The sequence below is a fragment of the Lepidochelys kempii genome, chromosome 3, assembly GCF_965140265.1.
Source record: "Lepidochelys kempii isolate rLepKem1 chromosome 3, rLepKem1.hap2, whole genome shotgun sequence".
Lineage (NCBI taxonomy): Eukaryota > Metazoa > Chordata > Testudines > Cheloniidae > Lepidochelys > Lepidochelys kempii.
This window is the reverse complement of record NC_133258.1, coordinates 96,485,599-96,505,470: the sequence shown is the minus strand read 5'-3', so window position 1 is coordinate 96,505,470 and position 19,872 is coordinate 96,485,599. Positions and strand designations below refer to the sequence as shown.

General features: G+C 45.4%; 1 protein-coding gene across 1 annotated transcript; it reads right to left on the bottom strand.

Moving 5' to 3' along the window:
• Positions 1-213: 213 nt before the first annotated feature.
• On the bottom strand, positions 214-19,872 carry CENPW (centromere protein W). Its single transcript, XM_073335187.1, has 3 exons — positions 19,527-19,872; positions 2,893-3,006; positions 214-1,344 (listed from the first exon to the last, which is right to left on the bottom strand). The coding sequence occupies exons 1-3, from the start codon at positions 19,614-19,616 to the stop codon at positions 1,318-1,320; spliced, it is 231 nt and encodes a 76-aa protein (XP_073191288.1). The 5' UTR covers positions 19,617-19,872; the 3' UTR covers positions 214-1,317.

Sequence of the window (19,872 nt, the reverse complement as noted above, 5' to 3'; positions counted from 1 at the left end):
AGCAGTTTAGATATTTTGCCATAAGAATACACCAAATTATACTAGAATGCAGGATTTAAAATATAGAAAGAAGCATGCTATTTGTACAGTTTATGCATTTGGATTTAAATTTTACTACAATTTGCTTAAATAGATCTGAATATTTTCATTTGGTAAAATTCCTGTTTGATTTATCTTTGCATACTTTGAGTCCTGTTAACATATTAACAGTATAAGACAATTCAACATGACCACATTGTATAAAAAGTCTTTATTTTTTTCTGTTCAATGAAAAATTAATTAACTGATATGCACACATGAAGCACTGTTAACGAATATTACATAAATCACAAAGCAACACAAAAGAAAAAGATACAAGTCTACATTTTTAAAAGTTTAGTTTCATAAGGATTCTAGACACTTGAAATTGAAGCACTATATACGTAAAATATATACACCATATCCACACACCACTGAGATTCAACCCAGAGAAATGAAGGCAGAGAGCAGCATAGTATCCATGCCTAGCTGATCCTTGATGCCGCTTCTAGGTCTAACTTCAAGCACAGCAACTGATGTCAGTTGTAGTGGTTGTTTTTATGAAGTGCACCTGCCCACAAGGACCTAAATTAAGACCATCAGCTCATTTGATGTAAACCACAGGACAGTCAATGGAGCAATTTTGGGAGAAGTCAGGACACCATCTAAAAATAAAGGTTCCATATCCCATTACCAGTCCCAAAAAATATAGAAGGTTTATTTAAGTAACTTGTGCTGTTCTTTAAAATTATTTCAAGAATTAAGGCTCTGAAACTAGATATTTATAAACAATCTGAAACCAAGATATTTGATGCAACATTTTCAGACTGTCAGTCTTCTTTAAAAAGCCAACATTTTGCTGCTATAACAAAAACTAACCTGACATTTAGCGTAAACTCCTCATTAATAAGTCTCTCTTAGAATGATTAATATATTAGGAATACAACTACCGTAAGCACATGGAAGGGAAATGCTATAGGCTTTTCCCAGTATTTTAGTTGAAGATGCAACCGAAAACTTACATTATAAAAAGAAATAATAATAATTACCTTCACCACAAGTGTTTGCCTTGTGCTTTGGTAAGAGACTCATGTATAAAGGAATGCACATCACATGTAAACATGGATGTTTCTTAAGAACATAAGTCCAATTCCTCAACAAAGGTAAAGCAGTGTAGATGTATTGACTTCAATGAAATTATGCTTATTTATACCAACTGAGGATCCTAGCCATGATACTAAAGAGTTAATAAAAATACACTGGTAAAGCAAGCAGGATTAGAGAGTACTTCTTGATTTCCTAGCCTCTGCTCTTCTTTAAGATAACCTGTGAAAGTGAAAGAAAGTATATTCATCATTACTTATATGCCCACTGTTATTCAAACAAAATCAGTCATATTGAAATTCATATCACAGAACATACTTTAGACAAAATGCAACTTCAAAAGCAAAAAACTTTCCAAAACAAATGTTTTCTAGAGACCACCCAGAAGTGTCAATAGTTCTTCAAAGCTCTCACCACATCCCTTAAGGCTCTGACCCCATTATATCTAGATATCACATTTTATAACATCTTGTGCTTTTACTGCTGTTATGGGTTGATTTTTGTTTGTAATGCTTCATATTGGGGTTTTTTTTAATTTATGAAAAGGGCACCAAAACTTTTGAATGGGCATTTTTTGGTTTAGAGTTTAAATTAAGAAGTTCACTTCTCAGCCCGACTGAGAACCATTTAAGTGTTAACATTATTAAAACGAGGCAATTTCTTCTTTCTCCATCTTTTCACTTAAAAAAATAGAAGAGCAACGATATTTAAATAATATTAAGACTGCACAGTTAAAAGGTTAGAAATGCACAAGATTGTAACCACAATATTTAACAGGGCCACACTGCACATCTTCTATATTTTGTATTAAATATATTAGCATTAATATATCCAGCAAATATTTTACAAGAAAAATAGGACTAGAAAATTTAATATGCATGGGGTGCTGGGCCTCCAATATGTTAAAGCTGCATGGCATCATTTTTCCATTTTGTCCAGTCCTACTAAGGTAGATGCAAGGATGACTCAGCATCTGAAAGAGATGGAGTTTTGGATGAGGCCTTACACTTCCAAGTGTTCCTCTCCCACACTCCACTCAGGAATTCCCTTGCCTAAATGAAACAGGGCAGGGTCCAGGGAGAGAGAGAAACAAGTGGGGGTCTAGGATTGGAAGGAGCATCAGATGCCCTCTCCGGATGTTTGTCTTAAACTGCTTTTTGTTGTTTCATGCAATCTACTTGTGAAGCTCTCTCAGACCACCTGCTTAGCCTGGGCTCAAGATGATATTCCTCACCTCCCCACTGGTAACAGACCCACATGTATTGTTGCAGTTAAGATCAGCAGAGCCACTATACCTACAGCTCCCTTGATATAACAGCATTTTCCACAAACACTCCTCCACTCTGGAACTTGATCCCATTCTTGGTCTGGAAGAGTCCAGATTTTCATCACTCCCCACACTCGAGACACTGAAGGGCAGGGAAATTATGGTCTTTGTTTTGGAAAATTTTTAAATTTGGAGTTATGGAAAGAGATGGGGAATATGTTAATGTGCGGGCAGTTTATTTGATGTTATTGTAGTGAATTTTACAACACTGATTTTTTTATTATTGTTAAGGTTCCGGAGGATTAATATATTTTGAAGTGGGTTTTTTAAAATGTTTTGTTTATATATAAAAAACATAGCAAAGATAGCATTGCTCTAGAAATCTTTACTGTTGTATATCCTGGCTTTTGTATAGTAACAATGCGACCTTATCTATAAACCTTTAATATTAAGTGTTTAAGCAAAAAAAAGGGAGAGAGAAATTTCAACTTTAATTTTATTACCTTTCCTGCCACCATGGTATGTTCAGATTTAATTGTTTTACTCTTGTTCTCGAAAGCATTTGCCCTGGCTTCTTCTGCTAATCGGTGGAGAAACAGTAAGAAGTTCAAATGCACCTTTGAAGAACAAAACACCAATGCAGTGAAATAGGTTTCCAACAAAATGCTTATAAACTGTCAATCATTTATATGGATTTAGCAAATACTTTATTTTTAAAAGGGCATGAATCCTTTACTTCAAAAGATGCAGCGAAATAATTCCTGTGAAGGGTTTTCAAGAAAACCCTATTACTCAGCTACAGTTTAATTTTCTAGCCCTGAACATTTCTTGCCCCCAAAAATTTCCTGCACACACAGCTTCAATTTAGCCAAACTTTTAAAAAGTGTCTGTACTAAAAAAAAGCCACAGATACACCTGCAGGCATAATACTTGGTCCTACAGAATATACTTTGGTGTTTCCCAACAGTTTCCTAAAAAAAAAAATCCTGTCTACAACTAGGAGTTACGCCTTTAGGTTCAAACCATGTACTCATTTAGTTTGTCGGTAACTAAAAAAACCTGGACTTAGTTTAGATTTTATGAATCACCCTTGAGCCCTCTCACTTTGTGCTGAATATTTACCTACAATTATTTTCAGAGACAGTGTTTCTTTATTTAACCATTCTTTAGGAATTGCGGGGGGAAGGAGCAATTAGTACCATGTGACCAGTTAACTCCTTCCTGCCATCACCAAGTATGGTCCACAAACTAGTTTGGGAAATTCTTCCCGTATGTTAGTCCAAGACTCTCATTTCCAATCCTGCAGTGCAAAGCAGCAGCAACTATCTCCTAGGTCAAATGCAATGATCCCTCACACCCTGTCCATATTACAGACGACATTAAGGAAAGGGCAGCGCTCTGCTCCATCAGTACTCAACCCTCAGGCTATGGTTACGCTAGAGAGTTTACAGCGCCGCAGCTGGACTAACGCATCTGCGCTGCTGTAAACTCTCCAATGTAGCTGTTCTAAATTGAGGGGACAGAGCTCTCCCATAGGCTTAATTACTCTAGCCACCGCGAGAAGTGGTAGGAGGGAGAAGCTCTTTGGCGGTGGGAGAAGCTCTCCTGCAGACATAGTGCTGTCCGCACCAGCGCTCAGGTTGGTGTAACTTATGTTGCTTGGAGTGGCTTTTTCACATCCCAAGCGACATAAATTATACTGACAGAAGTGAGAGTGTAGACATAATCTAATTTAAACATACAGAATAAGGGAGCCATAACAGACTCCCTCAAACTCCTCCACATCTTCTTGCACCAAGCAGATCTCAAACACAGGATAGAATATACCCCACTGATGAATGGAATAACGGCTATCAAAACAAATAGCTTCTTAAAATCATAAAAATGCAAGTGCCAGACAGGTGATTAAAAATTAATCTCTTGATAAATGTAGTGCCTCAGTTTTCAAAGGAAAGAGGAAAAGAAAGGAGAAACTAAACTACAGATTGTACAGTTTAACACAACCTGCACCAGAGGCCTAATCCCAAAAACATTTACTCACAAGTGGCCCCATTATCTTCAATGGGCTACTTGAGTAAACCCACTCCTGTAATCTTAATACAGCACAATTAAGACTATTATACACTGCTCTTGACCCCCATGTGTAATGTCCATTGACAACAATGGAAATGTGGTCATGGATCAAGGGCAGACATGGGTCTTTAAGTTTTCAACTATAAACGTATACACATTTGAGTTCATATTATGTCCCACTACACACTTATTTCCCACTGCAGAGGTTTTATTCTAAGTGACTAGCTTAAAACTGATATAGGATGATAGATGGTCAATGGTATTTTAAAAGTTAAAAGTTTGCCAGAAGCTGGGAATGGGCGACAGGGGATGATGGATTACTTGATTACCTGTTCCGTTCATTCCCTCTGAGGCACCTGGCATTGGCCACTGTCGGAAAACAGGATATTGGGCTAGATGGACCTTTGGTCTGACCCAGTATGGCCATTTCTTAAGTTCTAACGGCTGAATTTTAAAATAAGCATTTTACCCTAACAGGTTTCATTTACAAGAGAAAAGATTGTCGGTCCTGGGGCCAGTTTTGTTCAATATCTTCATAAATGATCTGGAGGATGGTGTGGATTGCACTCTCAGCAAATTTGCGGATGATACTAAACTGGGAGGAGTGGTAGATACGCTGGAGGGGAGGGATAGGATACAGAAGGACCTAGACAAATTGGAGGATTGGGCCAAAAGAAATCTGATGAGGTTCAATAAGGATAAGTGCAGGGTCCTGCACTTAGGACGGAAGAACCCAATGCACAGCTACAGACTAGGGACCGAATGGCTAGGCAGCAGTTCTGCGGAAAAGGACCTAGGGGTGACAGTGGACGAGAAGCTGGATATGAGTCAGCAGTGTGCCCTTGTTGCCAAGAAGGCCAATGGCATTTTGGGATGTATAAGTAGGGGCATAGCGAGCAGATCGAGGGACGTGATCGTTCCCCTCTATTCGACATTGGTGAGGCCTCATCTGGAGTACTGTGTCCAGTTTTGGGCCCCACACTTCAAGAAGGATGTGGATAAATTGGAGAGAGTCCAGCGAAGGGCAACAAAAATGATTAGGGGACTGGAACACATGAGTTATGAGGAGAGGCTGAGGGAGCTGGGATTGTTTAGCCTGCAGAAGAGAAGAATGAGGGGGGATTTGATAGCTGCTTTCAACTACCTGAAAGGGGGTTCCAAAGAGGATGGCTCTAGACTGTTCTCAATGGTAGCAGATGACAGAACGAGGAGTAATGGTCTCAAGTTGCAGTGGGGGAGGTTTAGATTGGATATTAGGAAAAACTTTTTCACTAAGAGGGTGGTGAAACACTGGAATGCGTTACCTAGGGAGGTGGTAGAATCTCCTTCCTTAGAGGTTTTTAAGGTCAGGCTTGACAAAGCCCTGGCTGGGATGATTTAACTGGGAATTGGTCCTGCTTTGAGCAGGGGGTTGGACTAGATGACCTTCTGGGGTCCCTTCCAACCCTGATATTCTATGATTCTATGATTAGAGAAAATCTTTCATTTATGTGATTTATATAAAATCTACAATTTATTCTCAATCAGAACGTTTAGAAAAGACCCCTGGAATATGCTATTAAGTTATATTTCATTCATATCATGTCATCATAAAACATGCAAAAACCATTTCTTGCTTATTTCTCTCAATATCTGTTCTGCAAAGCTAGAAAATTATAACAAGAAAAATATATAATTCAGAGTTTATTTACTGGAAATACTTTGGTAATAGACATACAATACACACAGAGAATCTACTGTTGAGAACAAGCATATTTTTAATGCTAGCATACCACATGGATGAAATTTTTTAATCTGCTGAACTACAGAAGTATTAATATGCAACAGATATGTCCAAATCATGCCAATTTTTATATAAATATATGTACTATATAAAAAGCAGACATTCGTGCAGGTTTGCCTGGCAAACTCTCAAAGCCATTTTTAATCTGATTAAAAAATTTTAACTACTCATGCAGAGACTATTTGAAACATTCAAACAGTGGCACTAAAATAATGTTCAGCATAAGAACCTGGATTATTGAACATATCAACATGGGGATTAGACTTTTGGAAAAGGGTAACTACACAAATTTTCCACACTTTAAATTCTTAAAGTAATTGAAAAATGAATTTGTTCTGCTGACATCTATACTCTACTGTAGCATCAAAAGGTAAAAATCTTCATTTGAAAGTCAGCTTTAAAGAGTGCTTTTCTCTCTGACCAGCTGTGTTCTTATTATTCTATTTTTAATAGCAATGTTTTCCAAGGTTTCAGAAGTTTTCCCCTGCAATCATGAATTTAAAAAATACATACCAGTGTCAGTAAAATCAGAGTGCTCCTCAATAAAACAGATAAATAACAAATATTTCAAAAATAATTTAAAGGGACTAGGCCAAGGCAAGTGGAATGGAAAAAAGCAAAAAAGTGATCCCCTCAATAAAACTGATGGAAATGTCCAAGCAGGTGAGTGAGTTATTGCTAAGTACCTAAGCATACACATTTCATCCAGTCACTTGTATATTATACTAGTACGTCTCAAGCGGAAAAGGTACTATATAAGACAAAATTCTACACTACTCATTGCAACAATGACCCTGCATTATAATACACTGAACTCCCATTAATCAGAAAAATATTTGTAGGCATGAAGCTGCCAAAATGGCAGCATTAAAGAGTAAACTCCTCCATTTTACCCCAAGGAAAAAGTATAGAAAGAATCAGTATGAGCTTCTTCACATTGTCCTGCCGGTGTGCCTTAAGCTGTTCAGTGGAGGATATATCTGAAATGAAAGATCTATTTCTTAAGATTCAGCACCAATACTGCAAACTGGGAGGGCAGGATGATATCTGAGGTGGTTTTTATAATTCAGATACATGTCTGTGGTTCTAAAATAAAGCAGTCAAATAGGGTACTGTTCTTCTCCCATTACCTCAAACTGGAGGAGAGCCTGGAGCTCCACAACTTGAGACCTTACAAAAGGTCCAAGCCCTCTTGGACAGCTGAAAAACCGACTGCCATATGCTTTTACTATACTTCTGGCATGTAGTGAGTGTAGAAGGTAGATGATGCAGGAAAGAGACGCCTCACCTAAACTAGCCAACAGAAGATGCCAAACCCAGGGGTGTATGTTAAGCTCTGCCTCTCTCTCAGATAGGCATCCAAGGCTAGGCACCTACCTCTGGTTAGCAATCTGAGTTACATGACTATGCCATTTTTGCAAGAAGCTGGGGGAGTGAGAGAACAAGAAAGGCTCTCCTTCATAACTTTTAGCACGGACATACTCACCTGGGATGTGGGAGACACCCTCTCCTCCTGAGGAGGAGAAGGGATTTGAGCAGGGATCTGTCACCTCTCAGGCGAGTGCCTGTAACCACTGGACTACAGAATATGCTCAAGTGGCGCTCCCTCACTCTCTCCTTCTGAAGCTGTTCTGCTGCGTATAAATAATTTAAAAAAAAAGTCATTGGAGCAGGGTGACTGGATCCTGGGTCCTCCCACCTCCAAGATGAGTGCTCTAACCATTATGTTACAGTCACTCTCATGAGTTCTTTCTCTTGCCAAATCTTTCACTATTTTGTCACAGAGAAACAGCAGTGGCTGGCAAGGCTAGAGTGGACGCAGCCATCCACCCACTTCTCTTTGTTTTATCATTTTCTGAGCTACTCCATCACCCATATGTACAGCCAGGTTCAGCAGGTGAAGCCCTGCATCCAGCAGCACCAAAGCCAGGAAGAGGGCGGGCATGTGTGTCCTGGGGGAGGGCCCCACCTGCATGCTGGACGCTCAGAAGGTGGAGCTAGATTCCTCAGTTGTGGCACGGGGCACTAGCTCTTGAGCAGCGCTTCCTGAGAAGGCTGACATTTGAAAAACGCCAGTTGCAGGAGACTCCATCAAGTGGGGAGGCTTGGGAGCCATGTCTAAAGCCAGGGGGCAGAAGAGCTCTGGCTTCCAGAGAGCCTCAGCAAGGAAGTGGGTCATATCTATCCTAGTAGAGATTCTGGAGATTTCCCAAGAAGAGGAGATGGGGCTGGCATGGAGAGCAAAGTCCCCATGCTGGGGATCAAGATGAAGTTCACTGGGATGGGATGAGATGAGAGTCCCAGGGGAGATCCTGAGGGAACTGGGTTGGGAGAGTCTCAGGGGAAGTTGGGGATCCTGAGGTAATGGGGTCAAGGGGGGAGGGGAGGGAATAATAAAGAGAGTCCCAGGAGAGAGAGGAGAAATCCTGAGTCCCTGCATCCAGCTGCACCCAGAAGGGTCTGAGTGTCACAGGTAGGGTTGCCAACTTTCTAATCCCACAAGACCGAACACCCTACCCCCCCATTCCCCAAGGCCCTGCACCTGCTCACTACATTCCCCCTCCCTCAGTGGCTCGCTCTCCCCCACCCTCACTCACTTTCACTGGGTTGGGGCAGGGGGTTGGAGTGTGGAGGCAAGGGGTAGGGGTACAGGGGGGGTGAGGGCTCTGGCTGGGGGCAGAGGGGTTCAGGATGTGGGAGGGGGCTGTGGGGTGGGTGCAGGGGGGCTGAGGGCTCCATCTGGGGGTGCAGGCTCTGGGGTGGGGCCAGGTATGAGGGGTTTGTGGTGCAGGATGGGGCTCCGGGGTTGGGGAAGGTTCAGGGCTGGGGCAGGGGGTTGGGTCACGGGCTTACCTCCGGCAGCTCCCAGTCAGTGGCGCAGCAGGGGGCTAAGGCAGGCTTCCTGCCTGTCCTGGCACCGCGGACCGCGCTGCACCCTGGAAGCAACCATCAGGACCAGCTGCTAGGCAGAGGCGTGGCAGGTGGCTCTGTGCACACTGCTCTTGTCCACAGGCACCGCCCCCGCAGCTCCCATTGCCTGCAGTTCCCGGCCAATGGGAGTGCGGAGCTGGTGCTTGGGGCAGGGCAGCGCACAGAGCCTCGTGTGCTCCCCCCTCCACCTAGGGGCCAGACCCAATGGCCGCTTCCAGGGCACAGCACAGAGCCAGGACAGGTAGGGACTAGTCTGCCTGAGCGCCACAGCACCGCCGACCGGACTTTTAACAGCCCGGTCGGCGGTGCTGACCGGAGACACCAGGGTCCCTTTACAACCAGGTATTCCAGCTGAACACCAGACACCCAGTCACCCTAGTCATGGGGGATGGGGCCCCACCTGTGTGCAGAAACACATGCCAGATGATGCTGTGGCAGGCTCTTCCCAATCTACAAGCTGGAAGAGCCAATGGGCTGGAGCAGGCAGCCAAGCCCAGCCCCACAGGGCAGGAGCCGCTGCTGAAGGGTGATTGCAGAGTGGGCTCAGCCACCGCAGCCCCCAGCCCAAGACTGTATTCGCCAGACACCTGTGGCAAAAGCTTCAACAGGAGAGAGAGAGGGAGCTCCCTCTCAGAATATCCCATAGCTCAATGGTTAGGACCCTCCCCTGAGAATGATAGACCCCTGTTCAAATCCCTTTTTCCACCAGGTGGACTTGACCTGGGAATCCCCCATATCTCTGATGAGTACCCTAATCACCAGGCTAAACGTTATGATGCAGGTCCTACTCCTCTTCCTCTCATGCCCAGACATTTTGTGCAAGCTCACCTATAGGGGGTCTGATCCAGTAGCCAAGTTCTGAGCAGACTTACCAGATCAGGCCCCACAGGCAAGTTACACAGAGGAACAACTATCTTTCCTCAGTTCCTGCATCACTCTGGGGCTTAGGTGTCTGGAAGCCGAGCATGGGGCTGCAGTGCGCGGGAAGGCAGGCAGAAACACAGGCACCAAGGGAACTTTTACTGTAAAAATTTAGGCACCTATGGGCGAGGTGGCAGCTGAGCAGGGTGTTGTGAATCCCAGTAGGACCTGATACTGGGATTTAGACACCTGAAGTGGCAGTTATGTGCTTAAGTTCTTTTGTGAACCTAGCCTTTAGTCTAGTTTAGGAACTACCTAACAGTTCTTTTCATATCTGGAATGTGCAACCTACCTCCCTAAATTATGCTGTCATTCTGGGAAAAGACAAGCCACAAATACTGACTGAGATAGAAAAGCCAGAACACAATTGTCAAATCTTATTAGGAAAAAGACAGTTATACCATGTGCTCTTTCTACCAGAGTCCAATTTACATCCAGGCCTATCAACTGTTTGTGTTTTTACTTGTTAATTCACAGAAGTTGCTATTGCTAGAAAGTATCAGCAGTAGCCAAAAGAGTTGTCAAGAGTATCACATATGGATGATCACCACCCTGGGACCTTCTAAAACACAGGAGAAACAAATTGCTCCTCCTTACAACAGGAGGTATTTTTAACAAAATTTTTGCAAGAATGATTAGTTTAATATCACATTCTGAGCATTGAGTGTGCCCTATATTGTTTTAAGCAAGTGACTTGAAGGCAGTTCCTTAGCCCTACACTAGGTCTACGCTACGACTTTAGGTCGAATTTAGCAGCGTTAAATCAATGTAAACCTGCACCCGTCCACATGATGAAGCCCTTTATTTCGACTTAAAGGGCTCTTAAAATCGATTTCCTTACTCCACCCCTGACAAGCGGATTAGCGCTTAAATCGGCCTTGCTGGCTCGAATTTGTGGTACTGTGGACACAATTCGACGTATTGGCCTCCGGGAGCTATCCCAGAGTGCTCCATTCTGACCGCTCTGGACAGCGCTCTCAACTCAGATGCACTGGCCAGGTAGACAGGAAAAGAACCGCAAACTTTTGAATCTCATTTCCTGTTTGGCCAGCGAGGCAAGCTGAAGGTGACCATGCAGAGCTCATCAGCACAGGTGACCATGATGGAGTCCCAGAATCGCAAAAGAGCTCCAGCATGGACCGAACGGGAGGTACGGGATCTGATCGCTGTTTGGGGAGAAGAATCCGTGCTATCAGAACTCCGTTCCAGTTTTCGAAATGCCAAAACCTTTGTCAAAATCTCCCAGGGCATGAAGGACAGAGGCCATAACAGGGACCCGAAGCAGTGCCGCGTGAAACTGAAGGAGCTGAGGCAAGCCTACCAGAAAATCAGAGAGGCGAACGGCCGCTCAGGGTCAGAGCCCCAAACATGCCGCTTCTATGATGAGCTGCATGCCATTTTAGGGGGTTCAACCACCACTACCCCAGCCGTGTTGTTTGACTCCTTCAATGGAGATGGAGGCAACACGGAAGCAGGTTTTGGGGACGAAGAAGATGATGATGATGATGAGGTTGTAGATAGCTCATAGCAAGCAAGCGGAGAAACCGGTTTTCCCAACAGCCAGGAACTGTTTCTCACCCTGGACCTGGAGCCAGTACCCCCCGAACCCACCCAAGGCTGCCTCCTGGACCCGACAGGCGGAGAAGGGACCTCCGGTGAGTGTACCTTTTAAAATACTATACATGGTTTAAAAGCAAGCATGTGAAAGGATTACTTTGCCCTGGCATTCGCGGTTCTCCTGGATGTACTCCCAAAGCCTTTGCAAAAGGTTTCTGGGGAGGGCAGCCTTATTGTGTCCTTCATGGTAGGACACTTTACCACTCCAGGCCAGTAACACGTACTCGGGAATCATTGTACAACAAAGCATTGCAGTGTATGTTTGCTGGCATTCAAACAACATCCGTTCTTTATCTCTCTGTGTTATCCTCAGGAGAGTGAGATATAATTCATGGTCACCTGGTTGAAATAGAGTGCTTTTCTTCAGGGGACACTCAGAGGAGTCCATTGCCTGTGGCTAAACAGAAATGTTCCCCGCTGTTAACCACAGGGAGGGGGGAAGGTTGAGGGAGTAGCCACGCGGTGGGGGGAGGCAAAATGCGACCTTGTAACGAAAGCACATGTGCTATGTATGTAATGTTAACAGCAAGGTTTACCCTGAAAGAGTGTAGCCGCTGTTTTATAAAATGTGTCTTTTTAAATACCGCTGTCCCTTTTTTTTTCTCCACCAGCTGCATGTGTTTCAATGATCACAGGATCTTCTCCTTCCCAGAGGCGAGTGAAGATTAGAAAGAAAAAAAAAAAACGCACTCGTGATTAAATGTTCTCTGAGCTCATGCTGTCCTCCCACACTGACAGAGCACAGACGAATGTGTGGAGGCAAATAATGTCAGAGTGCAGGAAAGCACAAAATGACCGGGAGGAGAGGTGGAGGGCTGAAGAGAGTAAGTGGCGGGCTGAAGACAGGGCTGAAGCTCAAATGTGGCGGCAGCGTGATGAGAGGAGGCAGGATTCAATGCTGAGGCTGCTGGAGGATCAAACCAATATGCTCCAGTGTATGGTTGAGCTGCAGCAAAGGCAGCTGGAGCACAGACTGCCACTACAGCCCCTGTGTAACCAACCGCCCTCCTCCCCAAGTTCCATAGCCTCCACACCCAGACGCCCAAGAACGCGGTGGGGGGGCCACTGGCCAACCAGCCACTCCACCACAGAGGATTGCCCAAAAAAAAAGAAGGCTGGCATTCAATAAATTTTAAAGTTGTAAACTTTTTAAGTGCTGTGTGGCATTTTCCTTCCCTCCTCCACCACCCCTCCTGGGCTACCTTGGTAGTCATCCCCCTATTTGTGTGATGAATGAATAAAGAATGCATGAATGTGAAGCAACAATGACTTTATTGCCTCTGCAAGTGGTGATCGAAGGGAGGAGGGGAGGGTGGTTAGCTTACAGGGAAGCAGAGTGAACCAAGGGCGGGGGGTTTCATCAAGAAGAAACAAACAGAACTTTCACACCGTAGCCTGGCCAGTCATGAAACTGGTTTTCAAAGCTTCTCTGATGCGTTCCGCACCCTCCTGTGCTCTTCTAACCGCCCTGGTGTCTGGCTGCGCGTAACCAGCAGCCAGGCGATTTGCCTCAACCTCCCACCCCGCCATAAACGTCTCCCCCTTACTCCCACAGATATTGTGGAGCGCACAGCAAGCAGTAATAACAGTGGGAATATTGGTTTTGCTGAGGTCTAAGCGAGTCAGTAAACTGCGCCAGCGCACCTTTAAACGTCCAAATGCACATTCTACCACCATTCTGCACTTGCTCAGCCTGTAGCTGAACAGCTGCTGACTACTGTCCAGGCTTCCTGTGTACGGCTTCATAAGCCATGGCATTAAGGGGTAGGCTGGGTCCCCAAGGATAACTACAGGCATTTCAACATCCCCAACGGTTATTTTCTGGTCTGGGAAGAAATTCCCATCCTGCAGCTTTTGAAACAGACCAGAGTTCCTGAAGATGCGAGCGTCATGTACCTTTCCCGGCCATCCCACGTTGATGCTGGTGAAACGTCCCTTGTGATCCACCAGAGCTTGCAGCACTATTGAAAAGTACCCCTTGCGGTTTATGTACTCGGCGGCTTGGTGCTCCGGTGCCAAGATAGCAATATGGGTTCCGTCTATGGCCCCACCACAGTTAGGGAATCCCATTGCAGTAAAGCCATCCACTATGACCTGCACATTTCCCAGGGTCACTACCCTTGATATCAGCGGATCTTTGATTGCGTGGGCTACTTGCATCACAGCAGCTCCCACAGTAGATTTGCCCACTCCAAATTGATTCCCAACTGACCGGTAGCTGTCTGGCGTTGCAAGCTTCCACAGGGCTATTGCCACTTGCTTCTCAACTGTGAGGGCTGCTCTCATCTTGGTATTCATGCGCTTCAGGGCAGGGGAAAGCAAGTCACAAAGTTCCATGAAAGTGCCATTACGCATGCGAAAGTTTCGCAGCCACTGGGAATCGTCCCAGACCTGCAACACTATGCAGTCCCACCAGTCTGTGCTTGTTTCCCAAGCCCAGAATCGGCGTTCCACAGCATGAACCTGCCGCATTAGCACCATGACGCATGCATTGGCAGGGCCCATGCTTTCAGAGAAATCTGTGTCCATGTCCTGATCACTCACGTGACCGCGCTGACGTCGTCTCCTCACCCGGTATCGCTCTGCCAGGTTCTGGTGCTGCATATACTGCTGGATAATGAGTGTGGTGGTTGATGTGCTCCTAATTGCCGAAGTGAGCTGAGCGGCCTCCATGCTTGCCTTGGTACGGCGTCCGCACAGAAAAAAGGTGCGGAACGATTGTCTGCCGTTGCTCTGACAGAGGGAGGGGCGACTGACGCACAGCTTACAGGGTTGGCTTCAGGGAGCTAAAATCAACAAAGGGGGTGGCTTTACATCAAGGAGTATTTCAGGCAGGACTTCACAGAGGGTTCCAATAAGAAATGGTGCACCTAAGTTATTGTTCTTATTGGAACAAGGAGGTTAGTCTGGCCTCTGATTGATACATGGCTAGATTTACCTCGCTGCACCTTCTCTGGGAGTGACTGCAGTGTGACCTAGAGGAATGAGTCCCCTAGATGGGGGGGTGGGGGGGAAGCAAATGAGTACAAAACAAATCTAGTCTATTTCTTGTTTTGATACACTCCATCTATCTTTTACATCTTTGGCTGGCAGCAGACGGTGCAGAAGGACTGCATGCCATCCTCATCTCTTGCCTGCCCGGCAGAAGATGATGCAATAGGACTGCTAGCAATCCATACCGCCTCCCTGTTCACCATAAGATGGTTCAATAGGACTGATTGCAGGACTAAAGAGAATGACTTGATCAAGTCACTCCAAATTTAGTCCCTGCGCCCATGTCTGCCCAGGCGCTCCTGATCGACCTCACACAGGCGACCAGGAGCATCTCGGACAGGACGATGACGGCTACCAGTCCTATTGCACCATCTGCTGCCACAAGGCAATGGGTTGCTGCTACTGTGTAGCAATGCAGTACCGCGTCTGCCAGCACCCAGGAGACATACGGTGACAGTGAGCTGAGCGGGCTCCATGCTTGCCGTGGTATGGCGTCTGCACAGATAACTCAGCAAAAAAGGCGCGAAACGATTGTCTGCCCTTGCTTTTACGGAGGAAGGGAGGGAGGGAACGGGGGCCTGACGATATGTACCCAGAACCACCCGCAACAATGTTTTAGCCCCATCAGGCATTGGGATCTCAACCCAGAATTCCAATGGGCAGCAGAGACTGCGGGATAGCTACCCACAGTGCAACGCTCTGGAAGTCAACTCTAGCCTCGGTACTGTGGAAGCACTCCACCGAGTTAATGCACTTAAAGCATTTTCTGTGGGGACACACACACTCGAATATATTAAACCGATTTCTAAAAAACCTACTTCTATAAATTCGACCTAATTTCGTAGTGTAGACATACCCTGAAAATACAACATTATGGGCTATAGCTATTTCTACATGATTATTTCTATTTTTATTTGGTACTGTATATCTAGATCTAGCTTCAAATACACTAAATCCCAGCCTCAGAAATGCTGCCAAATGCCATGTTTAACGTATAAAACAGATTTTGAATTTAAGTGAAACATTTTGTGCATGTATATAATTTTCACTGCTGCATTCAGACACTTTGTTCTCCTTCAATTATATATGTGAAAGTAAACAAAAATCCTACACCACTAAAGTAAATAATTCATTTATGAACAAAAAAAGTGAAAAGCACTTCCAAATCTGGTTAAAAGTATTCAACTCTCATCCCAAACACTAGACCCAGATACTTCTGTGCATGAGGGCAGCTTTGTGCTACTGGCACGAGCTCCCATAAAGTCTGATTAACCAGCCAAGATAGGAGGATCCTTAGATGGCAAACACTTCCTAGGCGATCATCCCATCTCTACAGCTAGAACAAGTAGTGTCGCCAAAACATCCATACCTCTCAGCCTCAGCATAACTCTATTAACCCCCGTTTTCTGAAAATTCAGCTGTAGATGTCTGACTTCTATCCAGTTGTTTGACTCCACCTAGTATTTCCAAATGTACTTGTTCTACATAGAGAACAAAAGAACCCAGGAAATCCTGGTGCCTAGTACGCTTCAAATTACTAGTTGGAATTGGCGGCTGTGATTGCAGAGCCATTGACCATTATCTTTGAAAATTCGTGGCGAACCGGGGAAGTCCCGGATGACTGGAAAAAGGCTAATGTAGTGCCAATCTTTAAAAAAGGGAAGAAGGAGGATCCTGGGAACTACAGGCCAGTCAGCCTCACTTCAGTCCCTGGAAAAATCATGGAGCAGGTCCTCAAAGAATCAATCCTGAAGCACTTGCATGAGAGGAAAGTGATCAGGAACAGCCAGCATGGATTCACCAAGGGAAGGTCATGCCTGACTAATCTAATCGCCTTTTATGATGAGATTACTGGTTCTGTGGATGAAGGGAAAGCAGTGGATGTATTGTTTCTTGACTTTAGCAAAGCTTTTGACACGGTCTCCCACAGTATTCTTGTCAGCAAGTTAAGGAAGTATGGGCTGGATGAATGCACTACAAGGTGGGTAGAAAGCTGGCTAGATTGTCGGGCTCAACGGGTAGTGATCAATGGCTCCATATCTAGTTGGCAGCCGGTATCAAGTGGAGTGCCCCAAGGGTCGGTCCTGGGGCCGGTTTTGTTCAATATCTTCATAAATGATCTGGAGGATGGTGTGGATTGCACTCTCAGCAAATTTGCGGATGATACTAAACTGGGAGGAGGGGAGGGATAGGATACAGAAGGACCTAGACAAATTGGAGGATTGGGCCAAAAGAAATCTGATGAGGTTCAATAAGGATAAGTGCAGGGTCCTGCACTTAGGACGGAAGAACCCAATGCACAGCTACAGACTAGGAACCGAATGGCTAGGCAGCAGTTCTGCGGAAAAGAACCTAGGGGTGACAGTGGACGAGAAGCTGGATATGAGTCAGCAGTGTGCCCTTGTTGCCAAGAAGGCCAATGGCATTTTGGGATGTATAAGTAGGGGCATAGCGAGCAGATCGAGGGACGTGATCGTTCCCCTCTATTCGACATTGGTGAGGCCTCATCTGGAGTACTGTGTCCAGTTTTGGGCCCCACACTTCAAGAAGGATGTGGATAAATTGGAGAGAGTCCAGCGAAGGGCAACAAAAATGATTAGGGGACTGGAACACATGAGTTATGAGGAGAGGCTGAGGGAGCTGGGATTGTTTAGCCTGCAGAAGAGAAGAATGAGGGGGGATTTGATAGCTGCTTTCAACTACCTGAAAGGGGGTTCCAAAGAGGATGGCTCTAGACTGTTCTCAATGGTAGCAGATGACAGAACGAGGAGTAATGGTCTCAAGTTGCAGTGGGGGAGGTTTAGATTGGATATTAGGAAAAACTTTTTCACTAAGAGGGTGGTGAAACACTGGAATGCGTTACCTAGGGAGGTGGTAGAATCTCCTTCCTTAGAGGTTTTTAAGGTCAGGCTTGACAAAGCCCTGGCTGGGATGATTTAACTGGGAATTGGTCCTGCTTTGAGCAGGGGGTTGGACTAGATGACCTTCTGGGGTCCCTTCCAACCCTGATATTCTATGATTCTATGAATGCACTCCATCGCTCAATTTGAGGCCTAAGTTATTCAGGTGTCTTTACCAGAAAATGCACAATTTAAGATGCATACATGCAGTGCATCTCTGTTATTAACCAACATTCAGTTACCTGACAGTCCACCACAGCATTACACTCATTTATCCCAAGTCCCCATTTCCAAAATATAGCATCTATACTCTCCAACCACCAGTTATATATGTTATTTATTCAAAAGTTGGCCAAATAACCATATGGTTACTAACTGATGGCTAAACTCACCTTTGCTGTAATACATATGGAAAACTGCAATATGATAAGAACTAGGCAGGTGGGAAACTGCAATTACTCCTTCTGATTGGCTAAAAATTGCCTATATCCTCTTAGTGTCACCCTATTTCCCTCAAAGACCAGCCTGCTTAGCCTTTCATTAAATCTGTTATTTCTTTTAGATTGTACACTCTTTGGAGGCAGGGTCTGTCATTTACTATATATACAGTACCTGTAACAAAGAGGTCTGGATCTGATCAGCCTGTAGAGGTAACTGCAAAATAAAACAGGCTTGGCAGAATATGATTTTTATTTATAATTTTGATGGATAATATCAATATTTATTTTGACAGGTTTCAGAGTAGCAGCCGTGTTAGTCTGTATCTGCAAAAAGAAAAGGAGTACTTGTGGCACCTTAGAGACTAACAAATTTATTTGAGCATAAGCTTTCGTGAGCTACAGCTCACTTCATTGGATGCACTTTTTAAGCATTTTTTCAATTTTATCAATTTATATGTTCATAGTTGCAGGAAATTATTGGGATCTCAGACAATTTAATGACAGTAGACACTGAGGCCAGGTCACCCTACAGACTTATATCAGTATAACGGTTACTCAAGGGTGTGAAAAATCCATACCCCTAAGCAACATAGTTATACGAATCTAACCCCATGTGTAGATAGCATTATGTCAGCAGGAGAGCTTTTCTCACAACAACATTGCTCCTGTGGAGACTGATTAACTAGGTCGACAGAAGAAGCTCTCCCATCAGCATAGGAGCATCTTCACTTAAGCACTACAGTGGCGCAACTGTAGCCAATGCAGCATTTTAAGTATACCTGCCCTGAGTTTAAAAAAAATAAAGTATTATTGCCATTAAAACACAAGTTATCACATGTTAAACTATGCAAAGTATATATCCTTAAATCAAATAAAATTGTCAAGTAGCACTTTTCTTACTTTGCCCATCTGCAAATATCGATTATTAGTCACAGAAATATCTTTTCATGGGGTTCTGTGTGCTACAGTGAAATCAACCATTTACCAATAAAATCGAATCCTTTCAAGCCTAAATATTAACAATATGATGGTCAACCTGGTGTCCCTGAGGAGTGTAGTACCTTGTAATGCACCTCTACTGACCTCACGTCCCCGTGCCCAGAAGCCACCTGGACCCACACACACAAGCGGGGCAGGGGCAGCTCAACTCTCCAGTGAGCCAAAACTGCAGAGCAACTAGGGACCAGTCACATATCCTGGGGGGGGGGGGGAACCACACCCCCAAAGGCGGCGCAGCCCCACATCCCCTCGCACTAGGGTGACCTACCCTCAGCGTGCCCCCCCCCGCCGCCCCCGGGCAGCTGGTGCCGTACCCCCGTCGCGGCCTGGTATTTGGACGCTGCAGAGCCGTTGCCGCAGGAGGAGGGGAGCTCGTCTGTCAGGGGCAGGAGTTCGCGCCTGCGCAGATCCCTCAGCCCCCTCCCGCCCTGTCCCAGCCCAGCCCAGCCCCCGGGGGCTCCCCCCTCGGTTCCCCTCACCAGCAGGTCGGCGTTGGCCGCCAGACGAAGTTGGGGCTTGTGTCTCTTTATCAGCTTCCGCAGGGTGCTGCGGGGCGCCGCTCGCTTCATCCTCCCCGCCACCGCCGTGCAGGCTACAGCCCCCGGGGAGCCGAGAGCGCAGCGCGCGGAGGGGCCGGTCGTTCACGCGCGGGTCCAACCGCCCTTTCCTGTCCCCGCCAGCCCCGGGACCGTTCGAATCCGCCGCTCAACCGCCGCGCAGCCGCACCAAGACTCCTGCTGACGCGCCCGCCCGCAACAGTGAAGGCGAAGGCTCCTCCCCTTCGCCTCCAAACTTTAAGGCTAAGCGCGCGCCGCTGGGCTGCGG